This window comes from Lagopus muta, chromosome Z, assembly GCF_023343835.1.
Source record: "Lagopus muta isolate bLagMut1 chromosome Z, bLagMut1 primary, whole genome shotgun sequence".
In the NCBI taxonomy this organism is placed as follows: domain Eukaryota; kingdom Metazoa; phylum Chordata; class Aves; order Galliformes; family Phasianidae; genus Lagopus; species Lagopus muta.
In genome coordinates this window covers 11,899,975-11,913,369 of record NC_064472.1, presented here as the reverse complement: position 1 = coordinate 11,913,369, position 13,395 = coordinate 11,899,975, and the positions used below count along the sequence as shown (strand labels likewise).

Here is a 13,395-nt window from a genome sequence, read left to right as displayed (position 1 = left end):
ACATAGAGGGGAAAAAAAACACCTCACAGCACAGGTTTAACTGGTTTCATTCTCGAAAACATCAATTATTTCTCAACAGATACTCCTATTGAACTGGTGGAGTTGCCCCTTGACTCATCATTATTTTATTGCTCAGACAAGTGTGGAAAATAACACCACAAGTATCTTGGTGTAGATGAGCACTATGCCATTTGTTCTGCTCTGTCAAAAAGGTTCCAGAGGCTTTTTTTCTGTTTGTGTCCTGAAGCAAACATTACCTTTGTTGTAACTGTTGAAAGGCACAACAAAATCAGTTTATGAGATGCAACTAAGCTGAGTTGGTTTATAGGAGAAACAACTAATATACTTTCTTGCCACTAAATGGTCTTCTTAGTATATTGAGGTGGTATGCTCCCTAGATACTTCTGAAAAATCTACGGTGCAAACTGAAGTTAAATGCTTTTCTTTTTATGAAGGAAGTGCAAAAAGAAAAAATAAAGCCTTGAATTACTTATTAAAATGTCTCTTTGAGCAGGCTCTTTTTAAATTAAGCTGCCTTGTCCAAATATGTTATTTTTAATGAGTCAAATACTAAATATACTTCAGTTTATTCTCTTCTGGTATGGTTAATGGTTGAGTAGTTAAAAAATAATGTGTTATTTCTTTTGCTTTTTCCGAAATCCTTTCTAGATAGTGGAATTTAAAGAGGGGGAAAAAAAATAATTCAAGACTTTTGACTTAACAACTGCTAATAAGTTTCTGTATGTTATTACAGCAAGCAAAAATGTTTCAAACCATGGAGTTACATCCCTAATGGAATTATGCCAATTTTCTGGCGTGTTGTATACTGGACATCACAATTTTTAACATGGTAAGTTAAGCCAAGGAATATGACAGTGTTATACGTGTCCAATTTATAAGTGTTATGTTGTAGCACTCGCAATATCATCATTTTGCAAAGCTATCAACGAAATTTCTTTTGTGGTTTAACCTGAAAGGTGGTTGTTTGCTCACTACCCTCGCTTCCCAGTGGGATGGGGGAGAGAATCGGGGGAAAAAAAGTGTAACTTGTGGGTTGACATAGAAACTATTTACTACGATAAGGTAAAGAAAAGAAAAAAGAGTAATAGCTATGGCAAAATTTCCTTGCCTCTGTAAAGCACTGGTCAGCAGCAGCTGAAACATTGATGTATTATCAACGTTGTTCTTCTCCTAAACAAAGCATAGCGTCACACCAGACACTATGAAGAAAAACAACTCTGTCTCAGCTGAAACTGAGATATTTCTCTAAATACTGTATCATGTATTTTTTTTGTGCCTCTCTTCAGGTTGCAGCCTTTTACCTGTAGTTCACATTCGTATCTGAAACTGACCAACTTACAGATTTTTATGAGGGGATTATCTGAAAAGATTGCATTTTAGACAACATAACATCAAATGAATAAGTTGGGTAATCTTAATGTAAATTATTTGATTTTATTAAATTATATAGTAAAAAACTATAAATATATCTACTTCAAACTGATAGTGATTTTGGTTTAGATTATACATAATCAGTGACCAACACATTCTTAAATAGCTACTTCTTTTTTTCAGTCATGAAAATCAAGATCGGTAGCAAGCTCTTGATAAGGAGTTTTTTCCTAGTAAAGCTAACTATTGCTTTTATCTACAACTTGTTTTTAAAGATTTGCCCTCAGACCAATTTATCTGGAATAAGAACTTCATTAGCTCATCTTGTCAGAAACTTTGAACACCTTTGTGTCAATGTCTTGCTTCTGATAGACTATTATATGTGCATATGTATGTATGTATATGTGTATATTTTTTTTCGATCAGCTGATCTGTTTTGCTTTTGTTTGCATTCTTCATAGGATTCTGCTACCTTTCATGCAATCGTATGCTAGGTCAGGAGGGTTCTCCATTACTGGAAAGATTAAAACTGCACTGATTGAGAATGCAATATATTATGGCACTTATCTGCTGATTTTTGGAGCATTTTTAATATATGTTGCTGTAAACCCAAAGTTCAATTTACAATGGTAAGAATAATATTGTAAGTATTGTAATGTTGTACACTGCCTAGTTGCTGTCAGCTTATGTGACTGACTACAAATCCTGAGTTCTGAAACTGTTTCTTACAGAGTCTCCTGATGTGGTGTTATGACCTCACTTTTATTAAGTTTGCTAACTTTATATTGTTAGGAACATATTCCTTTGAGGAAGAATATTTTATCTCCCTCCAGGAAGAGTATTTTATCTCCCTCCAGGAAAGGCATGCCCGAAAGAACTTTTGCCACTTCTGGAAATGTGGTAGATGTTAAAATCATGATAGGTTTAAATCCCAACTAAATAATGGATTGGGCCTAGGCAACAGTTACAGAGTTTGTTTCTGTAAATTTGAAAGCCTTGTTTGTGCACAGAGACTCGAAGGTTACTTTCTTGCAGGTGGGATGGAGGATTATATCTTGTTGATTTTGCTTTTTTGGTTGTGGTCTTTGTTTTCCTTAGGAATCAACTTCAGACTATTGGGATAGCTGCTGCAAACACATGGGGTCTCTTTCTTCTTGTGTTGCTGTTGGGCTATGGTCTGGTGGAAATTCCCCGTTCTCACTGGAATGGGGCTAAGAGGGGTTATCTTCTCATGAAGACCTATTTCAAAGCTGCCAAACTGATGACTGAAAAAGCAGATGCAGAGGAGAATTTGGAGGATATTATGGAGGTAAGCAACTAGTTAGGCCACAAAGTAACTGAAGGTTATTGTCTGTCTGTCATCATTGAATTTGTTGATATTAGGCATTTGTGGCAAGAAAATGCAAGTACTTACTATGAGGTATCTGTAGTTTAAGATCATCATAGTGTGCCTCTTGATGACACTACATCCTATATAAGTATCAGAAGGGAAGTAGTTTGCTAACTAGAAGAATATTTATCTCATGGCAACCTGCTAGTCATTTGTTAGGTTTTTTTCTGTTTGTTTGTTCTTTTTTTTATTATTATTTATTGGCCTTTTCAGAGTAATGTTGGTGACTAATGAATAGCAATCCAGAAAATCCGGTGTATGGGTGTTTTGCTAGTGTTCTTGAAACTATGTTGTGTATGCTTTTGTGCTCGTCTTTCAATACGTTTTGGAGTCATAGACTTGCTTGGGTTCTGGTTCTAACCCCCGTGATGTAATCAGGGCTGTCAGTCCTAGATCAGGCTTCCCACAACCTTATTCAGTTTGAATGCCATCCCCTCCAGGGATGGGGCATTCACAGTGTGTCAAGGCAACCTGTTCTTTTATTTTCTGGGTAAAGAATTTGTTCCTAACATCTAAGCTAGATGTAAAACCATTCCAAAGTATCACTATCAGACAAAAAACTGGTCTGGCTCTTGTTTACAAGTATATATTTTAAGTATTGGAAGGCCATAGTGTGGTCTTCCTTGTGCCTTTTCTTCTCCAGGCTGAGCAAGCCTAGTCTTTCTTCATAATAGAGGTACTATAGCTTTCTGATCTTCTCTGTGGCCTCGTCTTTACTTGTTTCAATAGCTCCACGTCTTTCTTGTGCTGGAGGCTGCAGACCTGGACACAATACTGCAGGTGGGTCCTCACAAGGGAAGAGTGGAGGGGGGCAGTCACCTCCACCTGCTGGTCATTCCTTGTTAGATGCAGCCCAGGTTACAGTTGACCTTCTGAGCTGCAAGCATACACTGCTGGCTTGCATAAAGTTTTTCATCCACCATAATCTGAATCCTTTTCTGCAAGGCGACTGAGCGACTCAGTGACTCAGCGACTTCTCCAGGTTGTGCACATCTGGGTGCCACAATCCAAATGCAGTACCTTGCACTGGGCCTTGTTGAACCTTATTATGTTCATGTCAGCCCGCTTCTTGAGTTTGTTCAGGTTCCTTTGGATGACATCATTTATTCTGTAATGTCAGCCATACCACAAGCTTGCTGAGGGTGCACTTGATCCCCTTGACTAGGTTGTTAATAAAGATGTTAAATGGCATTGGTCATAAGGCAGAGCCATGGTGGACATCTCTTGTCACTGGCCTCTGTCTAAGCATGAAGCCTTTGTCTGCAAACATCCAAACAATTCTTTATCCACTGAAGAATCCACCATTCAAATCCACATCTCTCTGACTTAGAGATAACAGTGTGGTCTGGGAAGATATCAAAGGTCTTGTGGAAATCCAGGCAGATGACATCACTTGTTCTTCCTTTTCTCTGCTGATGCTGTCTCCCATGTCTGCCAGATTTGTCAGGCATGATCTGTAATTGGTGAAGCCATGCTGATTATCTTGGTTCACCTCCTTGTCTCACAGATACTTTAACACAGCTTTCAGCAGGATCTGCCTCATGCCTTTCCCAGGCATTGGGTTAGCATTCACAGTCCTGTAGTTCCTTAGGTCTTCGTTTTTCACTTTCTTAAGAATGGAGTAATGTTTCTGTTTCTCTGGAGACTTCGCATGACAGCCAGAACTTTTTAAGTATGATGGAGAATGACTTGGTAACCACATCAGCGAGTTCTTTTAAGGCCCTGGGATTAATGTCATTGGTCCCTGAAGGCTTGTGCACATTCAGTAGGCAATTCATTGGATAATCTTGTACTTACTGGGAGGGATTTTGCTCCCTCAACCCCCACCTCCAGGTTCAGGGATGTGAGCAGCATGAGAAATCTGACTACCAGTGAAGGCTGAGGCAAAGAACTCTATGAGTACCTAAACCTTCTCTTTAACTGCTGTTGCTGGTTCTCCCTTTTGATTTATCACAGGCGGTATACTCTCCTCTTGCTTTTCTCTTCTGAAAAGTGTACCTGTAGAATTCCTTCTTGTTGTTTTTCACATTCTTCTCTAAGATCAGTTTCATCTGTACCTTTGCTTTCCTGGTACCATACCTGGATAATGTCCATGTATTCTTCCCAGGCCACATTTCCTTGCTTCTGATGTCTGTACAGTTTTTCTTTTGCCTCAGTCTAAAGAGCAGGTTCTTGGTTAGCCATGCCAGTTCCCTGCCTCTTGTTCTTGGTTTCTTAAGGTGGGGAATGGAGAGCTCTTTTGCTATCAGAAGGGTGTCTGTGAAGAGCTGCCAGCTTGGTTTTGTTCCTATGTGCCTGTGAGCAGTTTTGCAGGGGAGCTCATCCAACAGTTCCTGGAACTGGAGTTTGCTCTCCTGAAGTTCAGGATCCTGACTTTGAAGAGCTCAGCTGGGGCATGGTTGCTACAGCCCAGAATGTCTCAACTTTAGCCTCTTTATTGAGCTCATCTGCATTGGTGGGCAGCAGTCTTAAGTTACTTCAGGATCTTTGGAGGTACCAAGTTGGATTTGCAGGACCACTCTGTGCTCTTCGAATACAAAATAGATAGATCAATGTTTTTTCCAAGATTTTCTTGTGAGAGAGACATTACTGTTGCTTGTGTGAGGAAGCAGTATTTCCTAACGTGTTGTAGTAACAGAACGGAAATGCTGTTTCCTGCTGTACTGTTGTAATACTGTGGCATAGAAGTAATACTCAGAGGAGCTGCAGGAGAGGCTAGTAACTTCTGTGATGATTCAACATAATATAGCAGTGAAGTCTTAATTCCTTCAGTAACAGCTCTACGATGAAAATGCTAAAAATATTAGAGGTACATAACTATGAAATTTAGTTGAGAAAGAGCAACAGTAACTTTGTTTAATAAGATAGCACTTGTTTTGTTGGTTTTTTTTCACTTGACCGTGCTTTAGTTCCCGTAGGATGATTGACACATTCTGAGGTTATACCTTGTACAAGATAAAATCGGTTATATTGTTAATGCATATAAAAAGGTATTTCAAGTATTGAGAACTGGCAGTCACTTGTCTTATAATCTGCAGATGTTGCACTTTTCCTTTAGAAAACTTGTCCAATATATATATTCTTTATTTTCCAGCCTTCAGAGGAACACTGAAACTTGAAAATATGCAAAAAAAAAAAAAAAAAAAAAAATTCCTAAGAGCACCAGTGCTGACTCTTATAACTTGTGAATATTATACATTAGTGTTGTGGCAATTCAGTCACAAAATTTTAACTTTCACCCATTTTAGTTTAGACTGTTTTCTTCCTTTATCTTCTTTCTTTAGAATGAAATTACTAAAATGCTAGAAATTGTAGTACCAGAGGACACTTAGAAAGCTCCTTAGCTATAAGTTCTGATTAGCATTCATGAGTAGAAAACAGTATTCCACAGATCAGAACAATATTTGCATGCTGACACTGTAGTGTGCTTTATAAATACATAACGTCGTTCTAAATTGTCCTTAATTTGTGTTTTATTGGATGTCTAGTAAAAAACTCATTAAGTTTTGCTGGTCATAGGCTCTGATGGTTACTGTTTTCGTTGGTAGGGAAGGAATTCTTGTATTTTCCTGTAAAACTTCACCTACTGAACTAAACAACTCAGTATTTTTTTTCTCAACAGGAAGTTCGTAAAGTAAGTGAGAGTATCAAGTATAATCACCCTTTGAGAAAATGTGTTGACACAATACTGAAAAAGGTAATAAATGCATTAATTTGCTCTTCTTTAACTATCTTCAGCTGGTTCATGGTGGAGGGAGGAGAATGGAGTACTTCCAATACCTACTGAATGCTTGCATCTTATTTTCTCTTTAACTTGAATTTTCTAATTGGCACCTTGTGGTTTTCAGACCAGCTTTGGAGTTTGAATTCTGTACAGAATGAGTTACTATGATGAATGTAATTATCTGACGTGTTTTGAGATATGTAGTACGTTATGAGCAGAATTTGTAATAGTTGATCACATACAGTAATACCTTTTTTTTTCTGAAGTATAATGAGGTATGTAGAAAATGCTGTGTTTTCCCACTGTATGCCTTATTCTGAATTTTTGCAAAACACAAAGTATGTTCTTGAGAAATAGTTTTCAGTGCTTATCTTTTTGGTTAACAATGTAAAACTGATCTTTTTTCGGAAGGAAAAAATATTTCTTCTAATAGTAGTAAATAAATGTTAGTATCAGAAGGAAAGATCTGTAGTTAGAGCGAGCTTCTCAGTTGCATGAAATGTTCATAACATTGAAAAACATACAAAAAAACCTGTTATTTTTCTTTTCTTTCCAGTGTCCTACTGAGTACCAGGAAAGAATGGGTAGGAACATGGATGATTATGAGGATTTTGATGAAAGACAGAACAGTTATCCAAGTGAAAAAAGTTTGGTCAAGCTTCACAAGCAGGTATACTAATAAATGAGGGAATGTGCAATTTATTCTAATGTAATGAGAATAAATACAAATCAAATATTTTTTTTCAAAGTATTTTACCCAAATAGCTTACTGTAGTGCATGATTGTCCAGCTTTTTTGCTTGCCTGGCCACATTTAGTGAATAGAAATTGTCTTGGGTGGCATATACATAGTTTGCTCCAATAGTAGCGCCTCTGATTCATTTCCATGGAAACAATAACAGATACGAAGAGCACAACAACACTGATAGACCAAATTCTGAGCTACAAAACAGTGTTTTTCAACACCGTTGCCATCATTAGCTGTGCATTTTTGCCAGCAATGAACAAGAGCCTGCATGCCACATAACAATCTGACCCACTGTCACCACTCCTGAAACACTACCCACCAACTCACTGTGCTCACATTCACCGTTGCACCACTCTGGACATGAACCAGCAACGTTCCCTCACAGCCTAGAAAGCCGACAGTATTCTGGGCTGCATCAAAAGAAACATGGCCAGCAGAATGAGGGAGGTGCCATCTACTCTGTACTAGGGAGGCCTTACCTGAAGTACTGAATCCAGATGTGGAATCCTCAGCCTAGGGAAAACATGGACCTGCTAGAGTGTGTTCAGAGGATGGATGCAAAAATGATCCAAAGGATGGAACACTTTCTCTGTGAGGACAGGCTGAGAGAGCTGGGGCATTACAATATGGAGAAGGCATCAGATTGCTGGTAGTGACCTTTTAGTATCTATAGGGCAGCTGTAAGAAAAAAGGGGACAGACTCCTTAGCAGGATCTGTTGCAATAGGACAATGGGAAATGATTTCTAACTTGAAGAGGGTAGATTTAAGTTGGGTGTTAAGAAAAAAATCTTTTATAGTGAGGATAGTGAAGCACTGGAACGGGTTGCCTAGAGATGTAGTGGATGCCTTGTCCCTGGAAACATGCAAGGCCAGGCTGGACCAGGTTGTGAGCTCCTGATATAGCTGTGCTTATCGCTGTTCAGTACAGGGGATTTGGCTTTTAAAGGTCCCCTCCAACTCAAAGGATTCTGTGATTCTATTTTCAAATTCCTTTGTCACAACAGAAAGCACCTGCTTATTCATCTCTTTTCAGAGTCCTGTGTTTAGCCACTGTATCAATATGCATACAATTATTTGCCATCACCTCAGTCAGAACTGCACAGCACTGTCTTCCCTGTGCCCTGCTTTCAGTTGACAGTGTTGATAGCACACTGACTGTTTGGCTGTTGCTGAGTGATGGCTGCACGCCTGGGGCTGCTCTGTGGAGAAGAGCTGCTGTTTTTACATCAGGAGTGGGATGGGATGCATTGTGAGCTGGGATGGGCCACAGGTTGGGCATGCCTGCTGTAGTGTGTTTAGCAATGCTACTTAATGACTTTTCATAGAGAAAGAAAGTATAGAAGTTCAATATCTCAAGTGATCCAAATGTATTTTCTGGTTATGTAAAAACTGTAAGATAACTTGATGATATTTTGGTTGACTAGATGATTGATGATATTTGGGGCCTTGGAATGGCTTATTGGCAGTGTATTATAGAAAAGCATGGTATTTGCTGATTCGCAAAAATAAGAAGCTATGCTGGAAAAAGTAGGCTTGATAATGATACAGATTGATTGTTCTGAAAATACAGCAATACCCAGGAATGTGTTGTTTCTTTCCTTATTCCTGCTTACCTATTAAGAGAGTTTGCTGTCTGCCTTTGTGGTTGTATGGAATTAATCTTAGCAGTTTTGTAATGTGGAAATTTTTAAGGGATTTCTGCAAAGCTTTTCTCTCATTTCTTGGAATGATATGTTGTAACCATAATTTCTTGGAATTTATGGTAGGTGATTTATTCAGTACAAAGGCATCGTCGTACGCAGGTCCAGTGGCAAATTCTTCTAGAACAAGCCTTTTACCTGGAAGATGTGGCAAAAAATGAGACTAGCGCAACTCGACAGTTTGTTCATACTTTTCAGTCCCAGGAACCAGAGAATAAAATTATTCAGTATTTCTACACACCAACAATTGGTAAGTGCTGTTATCCAGATTTTGAATATATAAAGGAGTAACTGGTAATGTTGTGTAAGAACAGCTGGTTTTATATGATGTCACTGGTTTAAGGGCTGGTTTGGCCCGGTTCTGTGACAAGCAGGGCGGAGGGATTTCGCAGAACTCCGTGCCTCCAGAAAAGGGAACAGGAGACCCCAGAATAATTAAAAACAGCGGCAACGATCTGAGGAGAAACAAACTAATTTGCTAAATATGCTATTGGAATGCAAGATAACACACCACAATACAATATAATTAGAATTGAAGCTAATAAATCAAATATAATGAGAGAGAGAATGTCCGAAAGGTGGATAGGCCTCACCATAACACTGAGGTGAGATGCGCAGTCCCATTGAGAAGCAAGGAGACAGGAGCAGCACCCACGACCAAGAGCAGATGAAAAAGAGCGCATCAGGTGACCTTGCCAGGAGTTAAATCTCCTCTCCCTGACCGCAAAGTCCCCTGGGGAATGTAGTTCTTCTCTTTTGGGCAGGTACCCAGGACTTGAGCATTAACAATTAAACTCCCAGTGCCCCACATGATGTTATTGTGTGGAATACCGAAAACCAAAAATCACAAAACCATGACATTCCACTCCTTATTCTACATCACTACATCATGCTTAATATATACAAACAAACAATAATTACCAAATATTAAACATGCACACACACAAACCTATGTTTATACATGGAATTACGGACAACACTCCCTCTACAACAAATTCTCTTGTGATACACCCTGAACATCCCCGTTTTTCTGCATCACCTACCAAGGGGATCCAGGTCCCTGGGCAAAAACAATTCCACAGAGAAGTTTGCCCTTCCCAGAAACTGGAAAGACCCAAACTGCTTTTCCCAACATGTTCTTTACATGTATTACAGGGACCTTATCTCCCTTGACGGTATGTAGAGAGCTAGTGGGATCATCGTGGTTGATCGATCCTCTAGTATTGACCAACCAGGTGGCTTCTGCCAAATGCTTCTCCCATTGTTATCCCAACAAACCGTTGCTGTCAACATGGTTTATTAACAACCCATTGTAGCATTCAGTTTTACCAGAAGCTGGTGCATGATAGGGGATATGATAAATCCACTCAATGCCATGATCTTTGGCCCAAGTATTTACAAGAGAATTTTTGAAATGAGTCCCATTATCTGACTCAATTTTTTCTGGAGTGCCACAGTCACCACAGGACTTGTTTCTCGAGACCTAATATGGTGTTTTAGGCAGTAGCATGGGGTACTGCATATGTTTCAAGCCACCTAGTGATTGCCTCCACCATGGTAAGCACATAATGCTTACCATTGTGAGATCGTGGCAAGGTGATATAATCAACCTGCCATGCTTCCCCATATTTATACTTTTTCCATTGTCCTTCCCTGCAGAGAGGTTTCATCCTCTTGGCTTGTTTAATTGTGGCACATGTCACAGTCATGAATAACCTGTGCAATAGCATCCATATTTAAGTCCACCCCTCAGTCTCTAGCCCATTTGTATGTTGCATCTCTTCCTTGATAACTGGAGGTCTCATGTGCGCACCAGGCTAGAAATAATTCACCCTTGTTCTGCCAGTCCACGTCTATTTGAGCCACGTTAATTTTGGCAGCTTTGTCTACCTGATGGTTATTTTGCTGTTTGTCATTAGCCTGACTGTTGGGAACATGAGCATCAACATGGCGCACCTTTACAACCATATTCTTTATTTGGGCAGCAATGTCTTTCCACAGTTCAGCAGCCCAAATAGGTTTACCCCTTCTTTGCCAGTTATTTTGCTCCCACTGCTGTAACCACCCCATAAGGCATTCGCTACCATCCGTGAGTCAGTGTAAAGATAGAGCATTGGCCACCTCTCCCGCTCAGCAACATCTAAGGCCAGTTGGACAGCCTTTACCTCTGCAAATTGGCTTGATTCACCTTCCCCTTCAGTGACCTCTGCTACTTGTCGTGTGGGGCTCCACACAGCAGCTTTCCATCTGCAATGTTTCCCTGCAATACGACACAATCCATCAGTGGACAGGGCATGTTTCTTTTCATTTTCTGGTAGTTCATTCTGTAGTTCATTGTGTGCCTCTTTAGCATGCAATACTTCTTCTCCTGTGATGCTCCAAACTTTTTACCTTCAGGCCAGTCCATGATAACCTCTAGGATTCCTGGATGGCTGAAGTTCCCCATCCAATCTCATTGTGTAAACAGTGCAGTCCACTTACTCCAAGTAGCATCAGTAGCATGATGGGTGGAGGGACCCTTTCCCTTGAACATCCAGTTCAGCACTGGCAGCTGAGGTGCCAGAAGGAGCTGTGTTTCAGTACCGACTACTTCGGAAGCAGCCTGAACCCCCTCATATGTGGCTAAGATCTCCTTTTCAGTTGGAGTGTAGCACTCCACAAATCCTCTGTACACCCAACTCCAAAATCCCAGGAGTCAGCCTCAGATCTCTCTTGAGACTCTGCCACAAACTCCAAGTAGGACCTTTCTCTCCAGCAGCAGTGTAGAGGATGTTCTTTACACCCTGTTCTATCCATACTGGCCATGGCACAGTTTAATCTCCTGTTTAATCTGCTCAAAAGCCTGTTGCTGCGCAGGACCCCACACAAAATCGTTCTTCATTTGTGTCATCTGATAAAAGGGGCTTACAATGAGGCTGTAGTTTGGAACATGCATTCTCCAGAAAGCCACTACGCCCAGAAGAGATTGTGTTTCTTTCTTATTAGTGGGTGGAGACATGGCAGTGATTTTGTTGATCACATCTGTTGGGATGTGATGACATCCATCTTGCCACTTTATACCTAGGAACTGAATTTCCTGGGCAGGTCCTTTCACTTTGCTTCGCTTAATAGCGAAACCAGCACACAGAAGGATCTGGATTATTTGCTCTCCTTTCTTAAAAACTTCCTTTGCTGTGTTGCCCCACACAGTAATGTCATCAATATACTGTGCTCAGAAGCACTTCCCTGTTCCAGTGCAGCTTGGATCAGCCCATGGCAAATGATTGGGCTATGTTTCCACCCCTGGGGCAAACGATTCCAGGTGTACTGGATTCCCCTCCAGGTGAAAGCAAACTGTAGCCTAGATTCTTTGGCCAAAGGAATGGAGAAAAAGGCATTAGCAATCTCAGTGCTGGCATATCGTTTGGCTGCTTTTGACTCCAGTTCATACTGGAGTTCTAACATGTCTGGCACATCAGCGCTCAGTGGGGGTGTGACTTCATTCAGGCCACGGTAGTCCACTGTCAGCCTCCATTCTCCTCTGGCTTTATGCACTGGCCATATGGGACTGTTAAAAGGTGAGTGCGTTTTGCTGATCACTCCCTGACTCTCTAGTTGACGAATCAACTTCTGAATGGGGAGTAAGGAATCCCTGTTGGTGCAGTACTGCTGTCTGTGTACCGTTTTTGTAGCAATTTGTACCTGTTGCTCTTTCACTCGTAGCAACTCCACAACAGACGGATCTTCTGACAGGCCAGGCAAAACAGACAACTGCTTATCACCTTCTGTGTCTACAGCAGTAGACACAGGCCCAAAGGCCCATCCATTCCAAAGGCCCATCAATACCCCTTGGGATCCTTAAAATACCCCCTTCTGAGGTAATCAGTACCAAGTATACATGGAGCCCCTGGGCCAGTCACAATAGGTTGCTTTTGCCAGTCTTTACTATGAGGCTGATTTTGGCCTCCAACATAGTCAGCTCCCAAACCCATAGTCAGTTCCCAAACCCCCAGTCACCCCATAATATAAATTTATTCTATCCCTTGGTGATTCGAGGGCATTAGAGTGCACTGAGTACCAGTGTCCACCAGGGCCTTATATTTCTGGGTTTTGATATACCAGGCCATCTAATCCACACAGTCCAATAAATCCCCCCGCCCTGGCTGAGAGCCCCTCTATTTGTTACCTCTGTTGTCTGCAGCAACTGGAGCAATCACCTTTTTGGAGAAGTTCACCTTGGTGGTTGATTTGTCTTGTAATTCTTTTATCTGTGCTTGAAGTGCAGGAGTAGGTTGTTTATGCCACTTCTTCACATCTTCTCCATGGTCATGTAGGTAATGCCACAAGGCAAAACGTGACATAGTCTTACTGTTGTCACTTGCTCGAGCTGGAGGACGTCTTCTTTTGTTAGCTGAGACATTGGATGACACCAGCTGGGAGGAAACCAAGTTGATCAGCCCTT

General features: G+C 40.7%; 1 protein-coding gene across 3 annotated transcripts in view; it reads left to right on the top strand.

Moving 5' to 3' along the window:
* Positions 1 to 13,395, top strand: part of LMBRD2 (LMBR1 domain containing 2) — a 40,109-nt gene that overhangs the window by 6,836 nt on the left and 19,878 nt on the right. For all 3 annotated transcript variants that reach the window (XM_048930461.1, XM_048930462.1, XM_048930463.1), the window contains 6 exons: positions 755 to 850; positions 1,854 to 2,021; positions 2,491 to 2,701; positions 6,405 to 6,479; positions 7,063 to 7,176; positions 9,021 to 9,204. In XM_048930461.1, coding sequence (XP_048786418.1) covers positions 755 to 850; positions 1,854 to 2,021; positions 2,491 to 2,701; positions 6,405 to 6,479; positions 7,063 to 7,176; positions 9,021 to 9,204 — 848 coding nt within the window. The remainder of the gene's footprint in view (positions 1 to 754; positions 851 to 1,853; positions 2,022 to 2,490; positions 2,702 to 6,404; positions 6,480 to 7,062; positions 7,177 to 9,020; positions 9,205 to 13,395) is intronic.